The following is a 25,298-nucleotide window of genomic DNA, read 5'->3' on the forward strand; positions in this document are numbered from 1 at the left end:
CTTGACAGGCCTGAAATGTGCCATCCGCCACATCGTTAATTCAGAGGATCAGCCGGCGGCGCTGAAGGCAAGCGTCGGTTCCCACTCAGCGGTAAGAGACAGCTGCCCAGGTGGTCTTCTCTAAACTAGGAGTTGGCATCAAATAGGGAGCTGCTTTTTTTCCTGTGAAGTTCTTCGCTGCCTTTGCAGGAGAGCCGACTTAGATACTACCCACCCCACCTCCCCTACCACCAGCATTCCCTCCACCCACCCTCGCTCAAACCCTGGCCCCCTGCCCCAGCTTCAGGCTGGCCACCTTGGGCAAGTCTGCTGGTTGTGGGAGTTCACATTTTCTACTTTATTGCCTTGTTCCTTTTTTTTTTTTTGCTCAAATCTGGACAGCCCTTGAGCACATCTTTTCTAACTGGACCAAGTTCCCCTTCCAGCTGAGGCCTGACTTCATTAAATCCTTTTTTAAAATATTATAAAGTTGCTGGTGCAAGATAGGCAAATAGGCAAGATAGGCAAATCAGTGAAATTGCAGGCCAGAACTGAACCCTGTTCTAAGTGAGGAGGGGATTTGAAAAGAAATCACAAACCAGAACAGGTTGTGCAGGACCATGCAGTTAATGTTGGACCAACTGGTTAGCAATTTAGAAATGAAAATGAATCCCTTAGGCCCCTAGTTCACACTACAAATCAACTCCAGATGAGTTTTTTTAAACCATCTAGAAATTGAAGATGAAGGGAGGAACTGCAATAAAAGGAAAGACTTTCCAAGTTCGGAAGCAGCAGTAATTTTTCAGATGAAGGTTTAACATCTGTAAATACACCCACCTAACCCCTCCTTAAGGTGACAAATGGTGGCAATTTTGAAGAAAATGATAAAAATTAAAAGGCAGAGTAGCATGGATGAAAATAATGAATCAGAATGCAACACACAAAAATAAGTGAACAAATGTGTTTGCATCCTGAAGAGCTGATTAAAGTAGAGAAAGGAATAGTTGAGGAAACTGTGGCTCATTCATCCAACGGAATACTGCACCGCTCTTAACAACTAAAAAGTGTGAAAGACCATGGACCAGAAATGCACGTGTGATGAAGTGAAAAGCAGGATATGAAATTGTGGTTGCAACCACTTGTCGCTGTGTCACTGAAACGATAGGAAGGAAATAATGTCCTCAGTGGTTGGATCCGTTTGTGGAAGTGATTTTTTTTTTTTCACTTTTTGTCCAAATTTGTGATTATGCTCAATAGTGAAATAAACACGTTTATTTTTTGCTAAATTGTTTTTTGAAATTTAAAATGGCTGTGGTGAGTTGGAACTGGGAGCCCCGTTGGTCTAGGTGTGGCCGATGGTGGTGTCCCTGCCACAGTGGGCACACAGTCCAGACGTCTCAGGAGGAATCATGCTTCGTCTAGGGAAGTGAGTTGTTTGTTTGTTTGTTTTTAAGATTGATTTACTTATGCATACAAAAACTGGGGTACAGGCCAGAAGTGCGGGTTGTTGGTGCTGAGAGGATTCACCAGAGACAGAGCAGGGAACAGAACAGGCAGACTGACTGAAATACACTGCTGAGGGGAGCAGTGGGTACGGCAGGAGAGGTCTGTGCCATGTGGTATTGAACTTGTGCTGCAGTGACTGTGGATAGCTTCATAGTGCTTATGCCACCAAGGAGGCCCTGGAGAAGTGAGTTTTAAATGGCGCATGCTACTCTCCTAAAGTCTTTGACCCAGAGCAACAGAGGAAACCTGTGAAAGAGTCATCCTTCCCAAGTATCAGAAATTGAAAGTGATTTACTCTCATTTCATGGAGGTCCCCTGGGGCTTATCATCATTCCATTATAGTGTCCCAGAATGATTCCTTTTAATGCATCTCTAACTGATAAAAGTAGGATGTCCCTAAAGTAAGCCTGGGGATCAACTCACCAAGAAATGAATTTGTCTGCTAAGTGAACCACAGCAGCTAATCGTTCATTGAATACTAGAATGGCCTTAAACATGTCCACACGCTCCTTGATACTTCTCCAAAGAAGTGGAGCTTTGTTCCTCCATGGGAGCTGGATTTATTGATTCACTTTTTTTTTTTAAGATTTATTTATTTATACAAGCACTGGGTACAGTCAGAAGCGCGGGAGGGTGAGAGAATTCACCAGAGCCAGAGCAGGCAGAAGGACCGAAGTACACTGCTGAGGGGAGCAGCGGGCGGCAGGAGAGGTCTGCGTGCCATGCGGGACCCTCCTCTGGTGGCCGGGGAGCAGCCGGGGATCGAACCAGCGCTGCAGAGGCTGCGGGCAGCTTCGCAACCCAGCGCTCAACCGCTGCGCCACCAGGGAGGCCCTGATTGACTTCTTGCAAATAAAACAACAGCAGCAAGAGGATGTCGTTTCAAGCTCAGGTGATAAAAAGCATCTGTCCACTAAAACTTTCTCTGACTAGAGTCACTCAGGCTACCTCCTACCATTTGAAAGGACAGCCAGGAAAGGACCTCGGGCCAACAGCCACAAGTGAGCCTGGAAGCAGGTCCCATGCCAACCCACCCTTTGTGTGAGAGCAGCTCTGGCTGCCATCTTGGACACAGCCTCCTGGGAGACCTGTGCCTCAACTACCCAGCTGAGTAGCTTTCCGTTTGCTGTTGCACAGAAGCTTTGAGGTCATGCTTGTTGTTCTAAGCTGCCAGATTTGGGGAAAGGGTTGCTGTTTGTTACACAGCAATAAATAGCTAATACATACACTAACTTACCAACATAGACTTAATCCTCTCCCCAGCCCTAAGAGGTAGATACTATCCCCATTTTACAAATGTGGACCCCAAGGTTGAGAACACTTCCCAGCAAGAGGGTGGTGGGGTGCTCATTTCCAGCAGTGGGATTCGCTATCAGATGTGCACAAACCAGATAATGGCATCAGGGTTTTTAGAAAACAAATGGGCTTTCTTGTGAATCAGTCGGCAAAGAGACAGAAGATAAACTCAAGTCCGTCTCTCCTATTAAGAAAGGGAACGAGGTTCCACAGGCTTGGGGGGCCAGAGTGGAGAACAAAGGAGTTAAATTTTACTTGGCTAAGGAGTGGGCTGGGGGCAAGGAGATGTGAGCTTGGCTGAAGTTCATTGGCTGGCTACAGGGCCGTTCACAAGTGAAGGCTAGCAAGGCTGTTCTTCAGATCACTGGAGTCTGGAATTTCTGTTGGCCCCTCACCCCCAGGGAGCCCTCATCCCTCTATCTGTCCCCCAACTCCAACCAGCCTCGGAGCTCAGCTCAAGTTTAGTCAATAAGCCTCCAGGCTCTGCTGACTCTGCAAACGCAAGAGAGAAGTTTATTTTTTTAAGATTTATTTATGCATGTGAGAACTGGGGTACAGGCCAGAGGTGTGGAGGGGTGAAAAGATTCACCAGAGACAGAGTGGGGAGTAGAACAAGCAGACTGCCAGAAATACACTGCTGAGGGGAGCAGAGGGGGGACAGGAAAGGTCTGCCGGGCCATGTGGGTCAGCTTCCTGGCGGGGGAGCGAACTCACTCGTGTTACAGTGGCTGGCGATAGCTTGATAGTGCTGAGGCTTTAAACCCTGCACCCCAAGGGAGGCCCCCAAGAGAGAAGTTTAGGTAAGTTTTTTCTCTCCTTTGTGTCATTAGGGTCTCAAAATAATTGAACGATCTAGCCTTTGTTTCAGTGCCTTGAAAATCCACCTTCAAGTCTTTCTCTAAATTTGGGGATCCAAATATTAAAGCCGTCAACTCGTCATCTTCCTTGTGAGTTTTCTTCTTGGGGACACTGGGTGACAAAAAAGAGACTAAGCAAATCTCAAACGTAGGAGACAGTATATTGTGTGTGGCTCCCCCAGGAGGGCAGAGAAGTGTGGACAGAAAAATTATGCAAAAGTAGTCCCTGAAAAGGATATTAATCCAGGGACCTCCCTGGTGGCACAAGGGGTTGAGATACAACCTATGAAGCTATCCGCAACCACTGCAGCACGAGTTCGATCCCCGGCCCATATGGTGCAGCAGACTCTTCTGACTCACCCGCTGCTCCCCTCAGCAGTGTGTTTCAGTCAGTCTGCCTGTTCTGTTCCCCACTCTTTCTGGTGAATCCTCACCCCCCGCACCTCTGGCCTGTACCCCAGCTCTTGAATATGTAAATAAAAATATCTTTAAAAAAAAAAAAGAGGGCCTCCCTGGTGGCACAAGTGGTTAAGCATCACACTATGAAGCAATCCACAGCCACTGCAGCAAGAGTTCAACCCTGGCTGGCCAGGGAGCTACCCACATGGCGCAGTAGACCTCTCCTGTCTCCCTGCTGCTCCCCTCAGCAGTGTATTTCAGTCAGTCTGCCTGTTCTGTTCCCCACTGTCTCTGGTGAATCCTCTCACTCCCCTGCATCTCTGGCCTGTACCCCAGCTCTTGTATGCATAAATAAATAAATCATTTTAAAAAGTAATTTAAAAAAAGAGAATACTAATCCACTCCATCCAACCAGATCTTCTGTGATAGGTCAGGCTGACCCATGACAGGAAAGGAAAGGAAAATTTGGGAATCTCAAGTGTCAGCCCCACCAGGCTTCAGCCTCACAATCCTTGCTTCTCTGACCAATGACAACATCATCCTCCAAAAAGCCAGATTGGATTCTTCCCTAGAAAAGAAACCATTAGCTGCATCATTTCACTGCAGATGCTTATTTTTTTAATGTGGTAAAAATGCTGACTGGGCAAAGGTTTTTGTCAGACTGCAGACTTTAAAAAAAGCATTTCATTAACAATCTGGCATCCCAGACAGAATGTAAATCTGCTACAAAATGAGGTTGATGGGCACATGGATGAGCTGCTTTAGCCCAAGTATATCACATATCTAGTCCATCCACCCTGAAATGAAACACAGCATGCCGCAGATGTCTTTCGGCAGGGAAGAAAGGGCCAGCAGCACAACCCACCTCGCTCATCCCACCTTCCCAATCCTGCATAAACAAAGCTGATTTGCCTGCGCTCTGGAGAAGCCTGAACTTGGTGCACAATGCAAAATCTTTCAAAAACCTAGCACCTCGTGTCTTGGAGATGCTGCCATCTCATACAAGTCTTTCAAGTCATTCCAAATTGATATAAAATGACTAGATGCAAAACATCTCACCACCAACAAAAAACAACAATGCAATAGCTCAAAATAGTCAGTGTGATTACAGCCTGTCCTGGTAGATTAGAAATAAAACAACTTCAAAAATATATGAGATGAGCCTTTTAACGCTAAGTTTAAATTTTAAATATTTCAATCTGTCATGGCAAAAGAGGTGTCCAGAAGTGTCCACCAGAGCATTAGTAGTAGATTGAAGAGGGCCAAAGTGACAGCTCCTATCAAAATGTGGCCCTATGTCCCCTCTCTTTGAATTAAGGCTGCTTCTGGGGCTGTTTTGGTGCAAGGATACTGTGCCAGTTTCTAACTGAGGGGGCTGGCAGCTTCCATGGCCTCTCTGGGAACACAGCCACCATACAGTGGGACAGCCCCAGGGAGAGACTCATGCGGCGAGGCATTGAAGTGCCTGGTCGAGTTTCCAGCTAAGAGCCAGCACCAACTTGCATCCAATGGGTGTGCCGTCTTGGAAATTGATTCTGCAGCCCCAGGTGACCTTACCACGAGGAGCAGAAATGAGCTGCCCCTGCCCAGCCCCACCCAAACTTCATACTTGTGAGCAAAATGATTGTTGTTATTTTAAGCAACAACAATAGAAAAAAGGGATAGGCACCTTGGGATGAAATATGGTGTCTTCAGTGAAGCTGAACTTGTGAGAACAGGTACAGCATCTGTATTAGCAATTGCTAATAAGCAAGTTACAAAGATAGTTGCCAAGCACATCCATCAAGGAACTCTCAGTAAGCTACAGGTATGATGTTGTACCACTCTCTGTGTATACTGAGCAATCGATTCAAAAGTAAGAGAAGCGGGGCCTCCCCTGGTGGCACAGCGGTTGAGCACTGGGCTGCGAGGCTGCCCGCAGCCTCTGCAGCGCCGGTTCGTTCCCTGGCCGCCAGCGAGGGCCCCCCCCAAAAAAATATATATATAAATAAATAAATAAATAAGAGAAGCTTGAGCAAGTTAAAAAAGGAACAGAGTGAAGACTCCGTTAGTATGCATTATGTGGCTGCCTAGAATTAACAGAAACTCCGGAGTAGGGTCTTTCCTTTTGTAAAACCATGAGTACCTGCTAACCAGTGTCTGCAAGCACAGGCCAGCAAGTCAAATGGGGATCTCACCCGAAGTCAAACACGGCACTTGAAAGGGATTTGCACCCTGGCAAAGTTGCTTGGCCCAGTACAACGTTTATTGATTCAAGGACCCTCCTCTGACTTCAACTGATCAGGAAGTTACATGGCAAGTGGAAGATGATGGGACTTGAAAAACCAGCCCTGATGCCATGGAATCAGGGGTGCTGAGGGACCCTGAAGTTCTTCACTTCTACGCAGGAAAGCGTGCATGCGGGAGTCTGTGGGGTGAGCTGGTGAAGAAGCTTTATTGTAGGTGAGAGGAGATGCACTCAGGAGCAAAGTGAGGGCAGAGTGAGAGGAGAACCCGCCTTGGGGCTTAGGCTGCCAAGATAAACAGGGTTAGTTCGAGGGGATGGGGCTCGCAGGTGGCATCCTGAGTGGGTTTTGGCAACTTTTGCTTAACAGAAGGGGCAGGTTTGGGTTATCAAGTTCTATGACTATCTCTGTTTAGTTGATAATTCAAACCTGTATCGATATGTATTACATATGTAACCTGTCAGTGTCACTCAATATTTTAATGATATATATCTTGGCTACAATTAAGATGTAAAACCTCATTTGAACTAGTCAATAATATTTCTTCCCAATATGCAATAACCAAGTTCCTCAATTTATATGTTCATTATTCTCTATTTAACATCACTCTCTATTCCATATTTAACCTAGGACATAGTTTCTATTTCAAGGTTCCAAATGTATGAGCTTATTTATACTAATAATGCCTCTGTGAGGAGAAGATGTTTCACTTCATCTGTATTTCGCTAGTGATAAGAGCCAGGATTACTGACTTCCAGAAGGTCTTGCCAACTTATTGGCCAAAGCCAGGGATTCAGAATGCATAATTCCAGTTGCTAATTACACTGTGATTTTGACAACAGTATCAAAAATATGTCAGGACTAGAGGAATCAGAATTGCTGGTCTTTAATACATCACATATACTTTAACATTTATTATATTTAAAATGTGAAATAGAACTTTGTGTATATGTGGCAAATATTTGTTGAATATGTAATTTACTCAGTCTCTAAGTAACTTATTTAATAACCTAAAAAAGGGGGTGCAGGAATTTACAGGTGGGGTAATAAGATTTGGCCAATTTGTTTAACAAAAACCACCCGACCCTAACCTGACCTGCTAGTTACGTAAGCTAGGAGAAGTTTTACAACTACAGGCGCCCTCGTGTGAGATAAACGGATAAGGGCTTTAGTCACTTTGTTCTAAGTGGGCACAGCTGTTTTTCAGGAATACTGGATGGGGGATGTAGGAGTCTGGAGCCATTGTGCCAGATTCCCATTCTACCTCAGTGCTGAGAAGAGCAAAGCCAGCTGTGGGAGCCCCCGTAGAGCGCCCCAACATCATCTGAGCCCTGATCCCATTGTACCTAAATTAGCCGTGTCCTGTATGTGAGAAAACAGAGGAGGCCAGTCCTGGGGTTCGGCACCAGAATGTCAGAGAAGAGAGGAGGCCAAGAGTATCAGACTGAAGCGGGCTTTATTGAAAGTCCATGAGGTGACGACTCTGCAGGCCAAGAGTCACACCCCAAAATGGGAGCACAGGTATTTATTTTTTTTTAAAGATTTATTTACGCATACAAGAGCTGTGGTACAGGCCAGAGGTGCAGGGGGTGAGAGGATTCACCAGACAGAGCAGGGAACAGAACAGGCAGACTGACTGAAATACACTGCTGAGGGGAGCAGCGGGCGAGTCAGGAGAGGTTTGCTACGCCATGTGGGTAGCTCCCTCCCTGGCCAGCATGCTGTAGAGGCTGCAGACAGCTTCATAGGTTGCATCTTAACCCCTTGCGCCACCAGGGAGGCCTGAGAGCATGGGTTTTTATAGGGTTAGGCGACTGCTCGAATTTTTTGGTGTATGTGTTGGGGGTCTCTTCTGCCAGAGGGGGTCTGCGGGAGTTGTTTACACCCGGGGGCAGGGGCAGGTCTGCTGGAATTGTTTACTGTTGTCAGCTTTATCTCTGATTCAGCTTTCTCAGGTTCCCTGGTGCCTGGCTGTGCTCTCTCCACAGTACACGCTAGCGATGAGGGTTAGTAAGTCCCTTTTCATGAACTGGTGTGTTAGTTCCTGACACTTGCCACGGAAGAATCCTGACTCATTGGAGCCTCAAGGAGGGGCGCTGGGGACAGGGTTACAGGGCTTCCCTTCACACGCCACCACGGCTGAAGCCACTTCATTCTTTTTCTCAATCACCATTTTCTGAGGGCCAGCTCCGCTCAGCACAGAGCTAGCCCTACATCAGTGGATGATGATGGAGCGCCTGCTCATAACAGATTAAAAGTGACAGTTAAAAAAAAAATACAAGTGACAGGAAATTGTGCTGGCATCTAGAGGCTTGTGGAGAACAAGAGAATCAGGACCTCTTTCCTCATGTTGCTCGTAGTTTAATAGAGAAGATAGACATTAGACAAGCAGTAAGTCCTCAGGGTGAGGGAGGGAGAAGGCACTAAGGGATTGCAGATGCCATGGGCGGGCCTACTGCCCTCTCTTTCCTCTGGGATTCATCCTACTCCTGGCACAGAGCCCCTAAAGCCCCTGGAAGCTGAGAGAAAAAGGTGTCTTTTGCTATTCTTAGCAAACCCTGCAGCTACACCTGAGTGTACGTTAATGAGGGGCTTTTGGAAAGCCCTTAAGGATGGGGCTGGTTGCCAGGGAAACCAATTGGGTGATTGCAGGGCTGGAACTTTCAGCCCCACACCACCTCCAGCTAAGGGGAAGCGGGAACTGGAGATTGAGTTCAATTGTGAATAGCTAGTAATTTACTCAGCCATGCCTCAATAATGAAATTCTGTTTTTTTTTTTTTTAAAAAAGAACCACACACACTCTCTTGAACAATTAGATCTGATGAGCTCCTGGGCTGGTGAGCACTGAGTTTCAGGGCTCCCGGACACGCTGCATGCGCTGAGCCCCTTCCCGCACGCCTTGTTCCAGCTGCCTCTTCCTCCAAGCTTCATCTACTACTTACAATAATTCTCCTTAGTAATAAACTAGTGAACATGAATTAAATGTTTCTGGAGTTCTGCGGGCCTCGCTAGCAAATTAATCAAACCTGACGCGGGTCGGAACAGCGACGCCACCGCCCCCGCCAGCTGGCTGACCGTGGCTCTAAGAACCACCTACTTTCAGATTCGATAAAAGGGTGAAATAAAGCCTGGGATAACACACGAAGGCGCGAGCCGTCAGAGCTTGGTCGCGTTCACACTCACTGACAGATATTAAAGGCGCAGCGGAGCTGAGTGGTTAAGCGAACACCTTTGGGCCGGTCGGCCTGGATTTGAGCCCCAGTTCTGCCACCTGCTTGATCCGTGTTCCAGGGTAAGTTTCACCTCTCTCACTTTCTCTTGTCTGTGAAATTGCCTTCCACTTACTGAGAGGATAAAATGAGTTCAAATATGCAAAGTGCTGATCTAGTCGTGAGGCGTGTGAGGCGTGTGGTAACGACCACAGATGTGCTTGATTTCAGGCTACAAAAGTTCCTCCCCCTTCTGTAGAGGAAGCCCTGTTAGAGCCTCGCACAGCTAAGGGAACAAGGTCATCCAGTGAGCCAGGGGGCTCCTGGGGAACAAATAGTTTCAATTCTGGCCTCAAATCGCCTTTTTTTCCTGCCCCACAACTGCCAAAGGGTAAGGGTGGCAAAGAAATTTGGGAAAGAGGAAGGACCTTCTTGCTTTCTCTTCCCCAGGTCCTCACAGCTGCAGGCTTTGGCCCATCCAGCAGAATCTGAGCCACCAGACCAGACCAGACCTGGCGGGGTCTCCCACCCTGGCCAGGGTCTAGAAGGAACCCAGGCAGGCAACACCCCAGGCAACCATAGGCCCCGCCTCCATCATGACCAGATCTGCCCTCCCAGGAGGGGGCGCTCATCTGTCCATGAGTTCGGGGCTATGTTGCCAGTCCAGGGTCACGCTTTTCTGTTGCGAAAGGGGTGTGGGGCCGTGGTATAATTGCTGGAAACACAACAAACATGAATGACAGCAGAGCATGAAGCCAGTTTGTTGAACTGCAAAACAAAAGTCACAGTTCTAATTGTTCTGTGATAGTGTTAAAAAACAAACCACAAAACCCAAAAGTTACCACTGAAACAGAAAGAGATACCTTCAGAACACCACCTCAGAAAACAGCTATCAGGTTGCAATGTGGCCCACCTCTCTGTTTCTTAAGGACCTCCCTCCAGCCATGAAATCCTCTGACACAGGACACACCTGTCCTGCAGACCTGTCCCCTGAGATCAGCCTGCAGATCTGAGGGGCCGGGCCTCAAAGGCTGTGCCCAGCAAGCCTGGTCCAGAGACTGTGAGAGCCACACCGCCACCTGGTGGGCACCTCTGCGTACAGTTGTAGCTGGGACCTCTGCAGCTGCACCCTCCTGGGTCTGGGCCCCTCACTGCACTCCCAGGTTAGCAGATTGGTCTCTGGGACCAAGTTATTGAGGGGTAAGGAGGCAGCGCTTTAGAGTCAAATCAGATCCTTGCTAGGGGCAGAATAGCACCTTTAAGCTTCCACCTCCCATTGTCTGCATGACCCCAACAGGCTAAATAACCACTCCATGCCTCAGTTTCCCCACTTGTAAGATGGGGATGTAATAATGCCAACCTCACACGGCTGTAGGATTAAATGAGTTAATGCCTGTAGGATGCTTAAAATAGTTTTCTGTTTGGCACCCTTTCTATGGATCGGTGGCCTTGAACCCTTTGACCATGACCCACAGTAAGAAATACATCCTGTATCACAGCCGAGGACCTAACACCAAAAATGTTTCCAAAACACGCAACATGCAGCATATGCTGATATTTCTGATACTGTTGACTGGTTCACAACCTTACGGAGCGCTCTTATCCCATAGCTGAAAAAATAATTTTCAAGAAAAGGTAACGGCAGCACCTTTACCTGAGCTCAGGCTGCCAGTCCTGGCATCCTGTCCTCCCCCTCCTACCATGCCCTGACCTGCCTCAGGACTCAGCAGACCCAGGGCAGGCCTGCTCTGGCTCGTCAGACAAGTTCCACACAGCTGAGGCTCCCTTTGCAGCCAGCCATGAGTGCAACCTTCTCTGTCTCACAGGTGGGGAGGAGATGCCTTCATTCACCGAGCAGACATCATGCCAGGCCCTGTACCTATCCTTCCCTTCTGCCCATTGCTCGGATGAGAAGTCTGAGGCCAACAGAGATGAAGTGACTATGGAATAAGGATAAACGGAACTTGTTCTCCTTTGGAATTCAGAATGTGAAATAAGCAGGGAAATTGACCTTCCAGAAACTGCTGTGGAAACACTGAATAGGATTAATGGGTGGTTCAGGAAGAGAATGTGTTAGAGACACTGAGAAACAGGAATGAAAATGGGCAGAGTAGGCTCATCCCTGCCAGATGCCATCTGGCATTAGCAGCAACAGCTGCACCAAGGGATGCTGACCTCAGAAGTCAGGGGTACTGGGGATCCCCTTGTGGATCATCACTGTTGGTTCCAGTCCCCAGCAGGGGCAGAGGTAAGAGCAGGAGGTTAGATAGGGTGCAGTGGTCAAGGGTCTCTAAGGTGGATGGCTGACATGGCTGCTGGTGGCCAGGGGATGCGGGTCTATTCCAAGGATCTCCTTACCACACCCCAGAGGAAGGTCCCTGTGCAGCTGTGGCTGTGCCTTGCCCACCAGGGGAGAGGAAGTGAATCTGCCAGTTGGATAGAGGACAAATGATGTGGCCAAAATGATCTGGGGAAACATGGCAATGATTTGGGAGACGCCCAGCGGAACCATGCGATGTCGTAGGGGAAATCAGACTTGGAGTCAGAAAATTAAATTTGGATCCCTGCCTTCTGTTCACGGTACCTATGTCCTGAGATAGGCAATGGAGAGAAATGGCCTCCCAGGAGCTGAGCATACAGTGAGGAGCCAGGAATAAAGAAACAGACATAACGATACAGCATTGAGTGTGGTGGTAACAGGTGCACAGAGAAGGGCACCTATCCCTCCTGAAGGAGGCTCAGCAAAAGGCTCCCGGGGATGATGCCTAATGTGGCATCTGGTTGCATTTTCTCAGATGGAGACTAGAGGGGGAGCCTTCCAGTCATAGGGAAGAGCCGTGACAAAGCAAAAGGATGGGAGACATTTACGCAAAATCTGGAACTGTAAGCAATTCCCACTGGCTGGAGCGAAGACTGAAATGGAGGCGACAGAACTCGGCCAGTCTACCTGCCTGCTTTGTGCCCTTGGGCAAGGAACCTGACAGTAGCCACCCTGACAGCCACTGAGTCAGCATCTACTGAGCACTATGAGCCAGGCGCCCCACCAGGTTATGCCGGGCATATGGTGAGGAAAAAGCTCGAATCCCTACTCTCAGCAAGCACGTGGCCTGGTGGACGAGGCGACTCTGCCTTGAGCTAGTAAAAGTTACGAACAACTTTCTAGAGAAGGAAACAATTCCCGCTGCCCAAAGGGCTGATGAGGGGCGTTCTGCTCAGCGGAGAGAGGAAGGGTCGTTCTGAAGAACACAAAGGCCGGGAGGCAGCAGGCCTCGATGGCGCCCGCGGACGCATGAGGGGCTGGACGAAGGGTGCGGGAACCGGGGTGACTGTGACACCCGCAGGGTCACACCGGTGCCCCGTCTGTCGTTGCTGACAGACTCCACTCAAGGCAGGCGCCCCAGGTATCACCATCATTCGGCGCCTGTCCGGGCCCAGGTCCCCGACTCCGGAGACGCGCTCGCGAGGCTCGGGCGCGGGCCCCGTCCAGCCCTGCGGCCATTGGAGGCCGCGGAGCTGCCTCCGGACTCCCCGTCACGGTCTTTTGCCCCTAGACGGCGCCCCTTTGAGGAGATTACGCGCCTCGTTTTTAAAATGAAGGGAAAGAGCCTGTCAGCACCACTAAGAGTCTCTGGGAGGCAATGCAGGACAAGGGCCGGCGGCGCCGGTTCACCTGCAAGGCGGCACAGGCCGGCGGCTTCCGCTGCCCCCCCCCCGCCATCCCGCCAGCTCCCGCCTCTTCCCGCCTCTTCCCGCCTCTTCCGGTCCCGCCTCTAGAACCCGCCCCTCTTCCGGTCCCGCCTCTAGGGCCCTGCCCTCTTCCGGTCCCGCCTCTAGGGCCCTTCCCCTCTTCCGGTCCCGCCTCTAGGGCCCTTCCCCTCTTCCGGTCCCTCCCCCATAGCCGACCCCTCTTCCGGTCTCTCCCACCCAAGGGCCCTTTCTTTCCAGTCAGTAGTTGAATCCCCGCCCCAGTAGCGGAATGCCTTCTCTCATCATCCCCATTGGCGGAAAATCCGAGCTTCCCCTCAAGTTGCACAGAGACGCGCTCCAGGTTGCCTGTCCCGGAAGTGACGCCAGGCCCACCCCTGAGGAAGTGACGACAGCCGTGCCCTTGAAGGGCGGGGAGGGCGGGGCTGAGCATCCCTCTGCTCGCGGTGCAGGGAGGTAGGCGGCCCGCGGGGACGGCCCGAGGTGGTGTCGGGGCCGAGGAACGTTGCGGGCTCGCGGGGCTGCGGCCTAGCGGGCGGAGGCGCCGGGCGGGGGGGGGGGGCCTGTGCTGCGGGGTGCCGCCGTCGCTGGTGGAGTCCGAGTCCCCTGGTCCCTCCACACGCACGTCCCTTCTTCTTTTAGTTCCCTCCACGCTCCTGTTCCTGTGCCGCTTAGTTCCTCCGTGCATGGTTGCGGTGCTGCTTCATGATTCTTTAACAACCCCCCCCTTTCCTCTTAACTCCCCATTAAAACGCTTTTTGAAAGAGTGATGGGCAGAGGAATCGCTCTGCAGACGGCCTTGGGTTCCCACGTGGCTCTCATTTAATAGTTGGGTTCTTTGAGGCTTGTCACAACTTACCTCAGCCTGGGCTCCTTGTCTGTAACGTGAACAATATAGAAACGCCCTCAGAGTTGATCTGGGAGGACTGGACTGTGTGTAAGGCACTTGGCCCGTAACAGGTTGCTCTGTAGATACTGGATTCTCCCTTCTGTTGTTATGGCACCTATATTCTGATTTCTTTATGGTCAACGAATATTCCTGTCCTGGTTTGTGATTCCTTCTTCGCTTTGCTTGTCCTTCTTCACTCACCTCTACTCCAGAAATCTTTTATATTTTTTTGTTGCAGTTTGCTTCCAGCCCTGCATTTTCTTGAGCCCCCAGGTACTCCCTTTTATTTTTCTGAAGTGTTGATTTTCTGCTCCAGCTTTTCCTGCCTCTTCCTCTCACAGATGGCGCAGCGACTTCTCCTGAGGAGGTGTCTGGCTTCCATCATCTCCCGGAAGCCCCCTCAGAGTGGGTGGGCACCCCTCACCTCTGGGACCCTGCAGACCCTACAGCTCAGTCCTGGTGGTCTGGCAGTAACATCCTGCCAAGCTCAGTCAATATACACCAGCAGAGTCTGTGCAACCACCTTTAACATCCAGGATGGACCTGACTTTCAAGACCGAGTTGTCAACAGTGACACACCAGTGGTTGTGGATTTCCATGCACAGTGAGTCTTGGGGGACAGCAGAAGACTGGGGTGTCACTTGTTTGAGTGTTTATTGATTGCGGTGTCCCAGTACCATGTTCCCTGCTTCTTGTATGTGCCTCGTTGCCAAGACTGGTAAGACCCAACCCCTGCAATCAACAACTGCGTGTAGTGCAGTGGGAGACAGATTAGAAAAGTCTTCAGCGCTCCCTGTGATAGTGCTGGGAAACGCTGTGTTCTGTATCTCCCTGCCTGAAATAGTGCAGAGTCTCAGCTTGGCCCAAAGTGGGAAAAATTTAACTATAGCATTATCTGGTTTTGAGTTCCTGGCCTGGCAGATAAGTTGATTTCATTTTAATATCTTGCCACCAAAAGTGAGAAGGGCTGACAGAGAGTTTATCAGTGCCACCACAGTGATGCCTGAGCAGACGGGCATGACGGGTTTCTTTTCAGTGCTGTTCGGGGTTTGTTTTAGGGATATTTAGATACCTGTCTTTCTGAGTGTTGGCTTGGCCTTCACTTATAAGCCTTTGGAACTTGGCTCTCAAAAAAAAAAAAAAACTGGACAAGTCCTTTAGGGTGAGGCACTCCAGAAGGAGTCAGTGTAGCTTGAGTTACAAGTTGAGAGGTCCTGCGGGTAAATCCCTGACATGTTTTGGCTTTTTTTTCTGTCCTTTCTCTGACTCACATTTAGCCTTGGACAGGCCGTTTGATGTCCTTGTGCTCCCTTTCTTCACCTACAGTAGGAGATAAAGCTTTGTGTGTGCAATTTAGGGGTCATGATAGTTCATTCATCAAAATCTCTGAAGAGAGGGGTTTTAAAGGCTGAGAATAAAATCAGAGTCATTGGCTGGGCGCTGGTGGGAGGCAGAGCGGTCCTCCCTCCTGGTGTGTTGCGCACTCCAGAAAGACTTCCAGATAAGTGATAAATGGGGCAATACCTCATTTTCTTCCCCATCAAGTAGCCCAGACGTAAGTTCATTCAGTCCCTTAATGTCACCTACGTAGAAAGGATAGCCTGTTCTCAAAGAGTTTGCCACCCTGTATTCAGTGCAGTGAGAGCAGGTATCACCAAGGCCAGGACACAGCACCCTGGGGCTGAAGAAGACACTTGGACACAGCCGTGGGTTGCAAACCCTTCTGGCTGGCGACCTTGTGCATGTTCCTTAACTCAGCGCACTCAGTTTCTTAGGAAGGAATTTTCTTTTCCTTCTCAGGGGGGAAGGTTCAATGCACTAAGAGCTGAGAGGGTCCTGGCACAGGGACTGGCACGTTGTAGATGCTCCCAAGCCACTGGTTTCCACTCCACTTACTCTGTGTCCCAGAGGTGTTTGGAGTGACTGCAGCCCCCAAATGCGCACCCCCGCAGGCTGCAGCTGACCTCTTGCAGCCTTGAAGGCACAGCCTCACTTTCTCAGATGAGGAAGCTGGGGCTCCAGAATGTCGGTGGGTTAGCGAGGAACCTCTCTTTAAACCCAAGCCTTTTAACATCACATCCCATATTCTGTATGGTAGTGTATTTTTGGAGATACATTGAAATACATGAAATAACCATTGTAAGAGTTTTACAACAGTGTTTTTGGCGTCCCAGACTTGTGAAAGCAGCTCAGTTGCAAAGTCTTCTGGCACTACCTTTTTGCACATCAGCATTACAGGTTAATATTTAGACATTGTCAACAGAGATAAGAGCAAAAGTTCCCTCCGAAAGATGTGGGTCCAGGGAAGCATCCAGGGAGACAGTTGATCGAGTGGCGTGCATTCTTGCAACTAGATTCTTCCTTTCTTCCTTCCAAGGTGGTGTGGCCCCTGCAAAATCCTGGGGCCAAGGTTGGAGAAGATGGTGGCTAAGCAGCAAGGGAAGGTGGTGATGGCCAAGGTGGACATTGACGACCACACAGACCTCGCCATAGAGTATGAGGTATGGATTGGTAGGGCACTGCCATGGGGCAGCTGGCACCAATGGGGGCTCCAGGGCCACCGGATAGCCAGTGGGGTTGATGTCCTGGGGACCAGCAGGTAGCCAGTAAGAATGGTGTCTTGATTTTTCTAGAGCTCTCAGGAGCTCAGAGAACTTTGCAGATGTGCCTCCCTTGAGCCTCTGAGTCCCTTGTCTCTCCTCCGTCACACTTAGGAAGTGGGGCAGAAACCATAACACCAGGGGTCTGGGAACCTCAGGAAGTGGTGTGTCCCTCCATTCAGCTTTCATCCCTCACGTGTTCACTCAGCAGCTTGTGGGCCCCACAGTGCCAGGCATTCATGAGTCATGCACCGATTAGATGAGCTCCTGGTCCCCACAAGGCTGCACGGTTCACCCCTGTTCCCTCCAGGCCTTTGTGCTGATGTCAGCATGGAGAACTAAAGGTAGTTAGTCGTTAGATCATTTGAACGTAGGGTGAGAATTGCTGAGAGATCAGACGTACAAAGGAAGAAAGACTGCTATTCAGGCTTTGCATTAGAGGGCCTCTCTGGGCTGAGCCGTGAGGGGGGCATGGAAGGAAGGGAAGAAGGAAGGATGGGCTAAGAGGAGGGACACCAGTCAGAAAGGTGGTCAGGTATATTGGGTTGTGCGTACATTCATGCTATAGATATTCACTGAGAGTCCCTTAGCTGCCAGCTGCAGTCACATGGTGCTGAGGCTGACGGTGAACAGAATTGACAACATCCCTGCCCTCGTGGAGCACACATTCTAGTATTTTGGTGGGGGGAGGGAGGCTGTCACAACTTTTTCTCTAAAGGACCAGGTGGTAAATATTTGAGGCTTTGCAGGGATTGGTCTCTGTTGCAAATACTTAAGGAAAGCAGCCACAGACAGTATGTAAATAAGTGGGTTGCCTTGAGCCAATAAAAATTTATTTACAGAAACAGGCAATGGGCTGGCTGGCCCCTATTTTAGATAGCAAGTGCCATGGAGGAAAAAAATCAGGAAGAAGGATGGGAATGCTAAAATGGAAGTGGGGGGAGTTTCCTTTTTTTATTTTTTTTTTTAAGATTTATTTATTTATGCATACAAGAACTGGGGTACAGGCCAGAGATGTTGGGGGTGAGAGGAGTCACCAGAGACAGAGAAGGGAACAGAAAATGTCAATTGACTGAAATACACTGCTGAGGGGAGCAGCGGGCAAGTCAGGAGAGGTCTGCCATGCCATGTGGGTTGCTCCCTGGCCAGGGATTGAACTTGTGCTGCAGTGGCTGCGGACAGCCTCATAGGTTGCATCCCAACCTCCTGTGCCACCAGGGAGGCCCTGAGTTTCCAGGGGGTTTTTTTGTTTTTCTGTTTTTAAAGATATATTTATTTATGCATACAAAAGCTGCGGTGTAGGTCAGAGATGTGGGGGTGAGAGGATTCACCAGAGACAGAGTCGGGAGCAGAACAGGCAGATCTACTAAAACACACTGCTGAGGAGAGCAGCAGGCGAGACAGGAGAGGTCTGCTGCACCATGTGGGTCAGCCCCCCGGCTGGGGATTGAACTCAGGCTGTCATGATGGTAGTGCTGAGACTTAACCCCTAGGCCACCAGGGAGGCCCCCAAGTGTTGATTTTTAAAAACTGAACTGCCCCGGTGGCACAGTGGGTTGAGCTTCAGCACTGTGAAGCTGTCCACAGCCTCTGCAGCACGGGTTCAATTCCCGGCTGGCCAGGAGATTCTCACATGGCGAGGCAGACCTCTCCTGTCTCCCCGCTGCTCCCCTCAGCAGTGTATTTCAGTCAGTCCGCCTGTTCTGTTCCCCACTCTGTCTCTGGTGAATCCTCTCACCGCCTTCCCTCCCTGCGCCTCTGGCCTGTACCCCAGCTCTTGTATAAATAAAATAAATCTTTAAAAAAAATAAATAAAAACTGAACTAGATGCTCATGGTACATGAAAATTCAGGTTTATAGGTCTTTTGAAATGCCTGAATCTGGCCAGTATGAGCCTTGACCTCTGCCTCCTTCTGAATAATAATGACAACACAGAGGGGCCCACAAGCTGCTGAGTGAACACACTTTCCTTCTCAGAGTTTGGAAGTGTGGCTCAACTCCCTAGACCCCTTGAGCAGAGATACCCATGGCCAGCCAGGCGGGCAGGGTGAGAATAGTACTAGTTGCCCCTGACTAGGGCTGGGAGTGGCCCCTTGAAGGAGACTGGGCTGCGCTGAGCAGCGGCACAGGAAGTACGTGCTGGGCGCAGAGCTGCCAGGGGCTGCTGCCTTTGGTGGGGGCACATCACTGACTGTCCTGGCGGTTGTGGCCGAGGGCTGCTGCAAGCGCTCAAGGGGAGGGACGAGTCACTGGTTTTCTTCCAAAAGCTTCCCCACTGATCACTTGGTCAGGGGACACTTACCTGACCATCCAGACACCCCTAGCTTTCCTTTACTCGTCCATCTCTCCCTGGAGGGAAGGCATGGTTGTCTGGTGCAAGCTGGGGCTGGTGCCCCAGCCATCCCCTGGGCAGCCTTTCTCCTGGCACTGCCAGGAGGCAGCTTCAACCTCAGCCAAGATTTGTAACAAACACATCTTGAGTGCCAAGCCCATGCCAGGAACTGTGCTCGCTGGTGTGGACGCAAAGAAGAATAGCCCAGTTCCTGGCAGCTATGCCCATGTGGACGGGGTGGGCACCGAAGTCCTGCTGCAGCCTGGAAAGGGAGAGGTAACAGGAGCTTCTCTCTTCTCACTCTGTCCACTGTCCAGATAGCGCAGAGGTCACACAGAAAGACCTCAAGGCTGCTGGCGCATGCCACTTGATCCCAACCTCCTGTTTTTCCAAGCTAGGGCTGACGTCCTCACGGGCTCAGGAAGCTCCACAGGGAACCTCCCCATCCCTTTGCTTCCTTCCTTCACACCTGTGCTTTTGGAAGCACGCCTGTGGAAGGAGTTCCTGTGCCCCCTGGGACAGCTTCCTCTGAGGTCTAAAGTCCTTTTCCAAATGTTGGATAAACTTGTTGCAGAGACTGCTCTAAGCTATTCAGGGAAGGAGGCGCTTTTCCTGAGCAATCCTGGCACCCTAGCACACACCCTAGGGGTGAGTCCCCTTCCTCACCCAGGCTCTGCTCCCCTCGCCCCACACTTGGTGTACTTCACTCAGCCGCCCACCTGGAATGTCACTGTCACCCAAAGGCTCCAGATGCCGGGCCTCTGCCTGGTTGACAGGGCAAGACACTGGAGTCCCTGCAGGCTGGCTAGGCTCTTCCGGGGCTGAGCTTGCCAGCCGAGGGCAACAACAGGCTATGGGCCTTGTGCCTTCCTGCTTCCTTTGGCACTTCTGCTTCTGACCTCGCGCTTGGAGCTGTCCTCATCTTATAGAAGAACCACAGACCTTTTAAAAAGCATTAGGAGGGATTAGTGGCCCTTGGCACTGCATGGGGTTAATTATGTCAGCGCTATGAAGCTATCAGCAACCACTGTGGCACAAGTTCGATCCCCGGCCAGGGAGCTGACCCACGTGGTGCAGCAGTGGCTCAGCGCCACCCTACCCTTGGATGGGGCAGGGAACCTGGAACCTTCCCTTTTTGGGCAACCACTCTGCTACAATCCCGCCTTTTAAAATTTTATTCCACCATATCTATGGGGCACGTATCTCAGGGGGCAACCTTAGAAGATAGTTTTATTCCAGTGTGTGCAGGAGAAACAACAGTCAGTGACCAGGTATTTATTGCCCAGTGTGGCAAAGGTCCTTTCTGGAATAGAGCCCATCAGTCCAAGCCAAAAAAGAAAAATCTGAATTCTGTCTGCCTATTCTGCTCCCCACTCTGTCTCTGGTGAAGAGGTCAGCCCCCACACCTCTGGCCTGTACCCCAGCTCTTATATGCATAAATAAAATATTTTTTTAAGAATATAAATAAAGAATATAAATAAAAAGCATTAGGAAAACGGCCACATAATGATAAGGAGGAAGGTCATTTGTCACCACCCAACACAACCACCACTGATATTTGGGGTGACTTGTTGAGGACTTTCGGTTGAGGATTTTGTTCTTTTTAATGCACACACGACCTCCCAGACAATTGTGGAGGACACGGAGCGGCCCCGAGCTCCCGTGTTCCGCCTGCTTCCTCCCAAATCCAGGACTGCTGGTCTCTACTGTTTTGCCTTTTCCAGCGTGTCTTGTAGTTGGGTCTGGTTTTCTCAGTGAAAACGCTTTCACAGAGCTTCGAGCATTTCTCACTTGAAGTGTGAAATCCTTTGAGTACTGCCCTGTGTTCTCCCTTCTCGGGCGGAGACGCGGCGGGGTGTGAGGTCTCAGGCAGTGAAACTGGGCACACCTCAGATCCCAGCTCTGCATCGTGGTCACTGAGTCTTTGCGCCTCTGTCTTCACAGCTCTGAAATGAGCTTGGGACAAGAATCAGTGCACTAGCATAGCAGGGCGTAGTATCTGGTGTGGTCCCTGAGGCTGACAAAGCACCCACTTTGTGCAGTTAGCCAAGGAGGAGGGGTGTTGCCTCGGTGATGCCTCACATTCTGCCCCCCTCCCCCCCTAGTAAGCCATTAATAGTTCACAGACAGGTGAGGTGGGGTAAGACAGAAGACGTGGCAGGGAAGCAGAGGGTGGTCATGATAGGGACTACACACATATCCCCGGCCCTGAGCTCAGGGTCTCTAGCCCAGGGGCAGGAGGCTCTAGGTGGCCACGCAGCAGGCCAGGTGGCCCATCTCAGTACATCTCTTCTTTCCTCCGCCTCGGTTCTCAGTACAGCCAGAATCAAGAGGGAAGCTTAAATCTTTCTTCCCCGCTGCGCCTCTATCAACCTTCCAGAAGACTGCCAGGGCCCAGTGCGCTTCCATTTAAGGCAATGTTTACAGCCCAGCCCCTCCTGATATATGAGCCAGACTCAGGGTCAGCACGCCTCGGGGGAGAAGTCCAGTCACAGCTGAGGTGTCTCTGCAGTGTCCTAGAGCCCTGGCCCCTGGCAAGTTTGCATTCGGGCTCGAGCTTCCAAGGACGCTCTGGTCAGCGCTGACTTGATGGTCCCGCGAGATGGGATGTGGCGGGTCCACTGAGCCTGCACAGTGGTGCGGTCTGCGGATGGGCACACGGGTGCCTGGCGGGCGCGTCCGTTCTTGAGGAAGACTGCCCAGCAGCCACCTCAGGGAGCCTCGGGTCCCGATCATGGGCATGAAACCCTTAGGCCACTTGTGCCGTGACACACAGCTCTTATTTCAGTTACTGAAGCAGGACGGATGGAAACCAGTAAATGCAGAGCCGGGCAGTTCGTGCCTGTGCCCGACCTGTCAGGTGGGAGGCACCCAACTGCCTGCACAGGCCAGTAGGGGGCGCAAAGTAACAGCCCAGCAGCCCCAAGCCTGGTGCTTCCTGGGGGGCAAGTTTCCCAGCCTGGACAGCGGATGAGCCTGGTGCTGGCACTTCATGCCAACTCTCCTGCCAGAGGGGACAAGGACAGGAGCCAGATATATGGCTCATATATCAGGAGGGGCCAGATGAGTCTGCCTGCTTGTGCCCTCTGGGAAGTGTGTCAGCCGCTGGCCAGTCCCTGGGGCCTGCAGCACTAACAAGGCCAGGGATTATGTCACTTTGCCTACCAGGTTTGTCCCGGAAGCCAGTGGGAAGGAGGCAAGGGGCCAGTGAGGGAGAGATGGCACCCGCTGGAGATTCGAGGTAGCCCGCTTCTTTCTCGGTTCCGCAGCTGACATGTGCAGTTGGAACTTTCTAAATCCAGTGTGGCTTCCCGAGATGACTCAGGCAGGACCGCGCTCGGCGTGGAAGACCTGTTATGTTTGTGTAAATCACTGCTGTTCCTTGTAGCTAACTTGTATGTAAGAAAAGTCTCGTGTTTATCTTGCTCTGTTTATATATTTTTTCCAAATGCCAGGCAGGGAGCCCAGGCTGCAGGGAAGGCTGGATGCCAGAGCGGCTGTGGGCCTTGTTGATATACCAGGTCATCTAGACTTGTCCCTGAGGGAGCTTGAGCGAATGCTTCAGGGGCCAAGAAGGTTGCCTCCAACACCCCTTGCCCCCATAAGTAACCTGCACCCCACCCCTCCGCTTCCTGTGTGCGTCTCTAAGCTCTGTGCTGACCCCTTGAGGTAGAAACTCACCCCCATTTTACGACAGAGGGAACTGAGGGCCCAAAAGTGGTATGACCTGGCCGAGGCCCCCAGCTCAGGAGTGCAAGGCCAGGACTCAGACTCGCCTCCACGGGCTCTCCCTGGGGCCAGGCTGCCCCTCAGGGACCTTCTCCCGGCCCCTCGCTGCTCCCCGCCCAGCCCGGCCTGCAGCTGCAAGGGTTATTTTCATCTCGCCTGTCATCCCAGCCAAACCACCGGGCCAGTGAGTCAGCCGGGCTGGGGGATGGAGGGTTCTGCTGGGAGCCCACAATGGAAAGCTCGCCACTGGGGGTACCCGGGCTCTGCAGTGCCCCCGCACGAGGCGGGGCCCGTCTGTGTCTGTGGGCAGTCACTGGCCTGCCCACAGAGGCTCAGGAATGGCACTTGAGGAGTCTGCCTCCGAGTGACCGGGCCTCGCTGTGCCTTTTGCCTAGGTGTCGGCCGTGCCCACCGTGCTGGCCATCAAGAATGGGGACGTGGTGGACAAGTTTGTGGGCATCAAGGACGAGGACCAGCTGGAAGCCTTCCTGAAGAAGCTGATTGACTGATGAGCAGGGAAGAGTCCTGAGGGCCCTGGCCCTCCAGACCCGCAGCCCCGGGGGAATCCTGCTAGAACTCAGCCCCTCCCTTCCTGCTGCCCCGGGGGGCCGGCGTTGAGGAGACCAGGCTCCAAACCTGGGAGCCTCGTGTCCCGCCGGCCGCTGCAGGGTGGCTGCCGAGGGCCTGGTGCTGCTGCTCGCTGGGACAGCCGTTTTCCCCCTTCTCTGCCCCTCAGGGCTGTCACCTCCCGCCCAGGCTGCTGGGGGAGTGCCGGGCTGCCGAGCGGTGCCGGTGCATTTCGGGATGGCCCAGTCCTCTCCCAGCTCCCAGCCTGGCTCATCGGCCTCCTGCATTTTTCTTTCCTGTTGCTGTTTTGTAAAAAGAGAAGGAAACAAGGAACCCAGAGCCGCGAGAGTAATATATAATTCTCTCATTTTTTGTAGGTGTGTAATAAAGAACTTTATGTGACCCTCCTACTCCTGCTGTGAAGAACAGGCCCTGGGCCCCACACTAAGTGACTCTAGCCGCCCCGCCCCAAGGGTCCACCTCCCTCCTCTCCTCCCAGGGCCAGGGCGGAGAACACTCGCTGGGGGTGGGGGAGCCCCCCAGACACCACCCCCACCCCACTAGTGGCTCTTTGGTTTCTGAGCAGGAGGCTTAACTGTGAACAAGCCAATAAAACTGGGGCTTGCACTGTCAACAGCTTGGGTTCTGTCTGGGCTCTGGGGGCATTGTCGGCCCTTTCCCAGGCTGGCCTGCTGGTCTCCTTCCTCTGACTGCCACCCTCACCCTTGACCAGCCCCTCGTGTGACCAGTGCGGCGGTGTCCTCGGCACGCCCTCGCGCTGGTGAGGCGGGAGTGTCCCCGTGCACAGATACGGACGCTGAGGCCCTGGCTTTTCTGCACTGACTCAGCTGCCTCTGAAGCTGGGATCTTAACAGCTGAGCCTGCTGGGGCTTCCTCCTGTGCCCATGGGCCCCCCGAGGCAGCGGGCGTCCCCCTGTGTGTGCTGGCCCCTGGCCTCAGTCTGCCTCTAACTCCCTCCGCCAGGGAGGAGTGGACAGGTGGCTCCTGCCACTGAGCCTGGGCCCAGGGTGTCTTGTCTGCCATGTGCATTGTTCTTGGGGGCCCACCGATTCCTGCTGGAGGGGTCTTATTTACCCTGGGGCCTTGGGGGGCTCCCAAGACAGCCTTGGGAAGACTGCTCACAGAACTGGAAGGTGGGGCCTGTGGCCGGCCGTGAAGGCCACAGCAGGAAGGGGCAGAGGGAAATAACCCGCAGGCGCCACAGTGGACAAAGGCCAACGCCTAGAGGAGGATGGATACCAGCAGCCAGAACTCGGCCCTCTGGTGCCAGGCGCCATCTCAGCCCCTCGCCTCACAGCAGCCCAGGAGGCAGGCGTCAGCATCCCCCTGCCCTTTACAGGAGACCCCATCAGACAGGTTGACTCCTTGTGCACCACCAGGAAGCCCACAGACACCTGGGCGGGGGTTCGGGGCCGGGCAGGCTGTGGCCCCTGCTGCTAAGCCTCCCTGTCCTCCATAAAAAGGAGTGCAGCCGCGAGCCCGCACCGGCCCAGCAGGCAGGCAGGCAGGCAGCGTCAGCAGCTCCTTTTACAGAAGAGTCAGGAAGCAGAGGCTGAGTAACTCAAAGAAGCCCAGTGTGTGGGGCGTGGGGCCGGGATCCAGAGCTGGGGCAACCTGCCTCCCCAGCCGGGCCCTTTCTCCTGTACCCCACTGCCACTCCTTAAAAGGTGCCCTTTGCCAAGCACTTTCTACACACATGACCTCATTTAATTCCTCTCTTATGAGGCAAGGATTATTACGGCCATATTACAAATTGAAGAAACCAGTTCTGAGAAATTGACTTGCCCAAGGTCATGCCTAAAAGTGGGTGCCAGATTTGAGCCCAGGTGGGTGTCTGGCCTCCCCGCCCTTGGGAGTTGTGCAGAGGGCTGGCAGAGGCCCCAGCGCTGCCCCACACTCTCCTGTCCTTCCAAGGTGCGCTGAGGTGTGCAGATAGCAGTGGCTGCACCAGTGCCAGGTTGGCCTCGCCAGGTAGCGTGAGTC

The 25,298-nt window shown here is 51.9% G+C and overlaps 1 protein-coding gene across 1 annotated transcript; it reads left to right on the forward strand.

Moving 5' to 3' along the window:
• Positions 1–14,407: 14,407 nt before the first annotated feature.
• TXN2 (thioredoxin 2) lies at positions 14,408–23,324 on the forward strand (the record flags this gene model as incomplete). The annotated part of the gene is made up of 3 exons (XM_084255640.1): positions 14,408–14,670; positions 16,444–16,567; positions 23,123–23,324. The coding sequence occupies 3 exons, from the start codon at positions 14,408–14,410 to the stop codon at positions 23,234–23,236; spliced, it is 501 nt and encodes a 166-aa protein (XP_084111766.1). The 3' UTR covers positions 23,237–23,324.
• Positions 23,325–25,298: the final 1,974 nt, after the last annotated feature.

The sequence above is a fragment of the Talpa europaea genome, assembly GCF_964194135.1.
Source record: "Talpa europaea genome assembly, chromosome: 15".
In the NCBI taxonomy this organism is placed as follows: domain Eukaryota; kingdom Metazoa; phylum Chordata; class Mammalia; order Eulipotyphla; family Talpidae; genus Talpa; species Talpa europaea.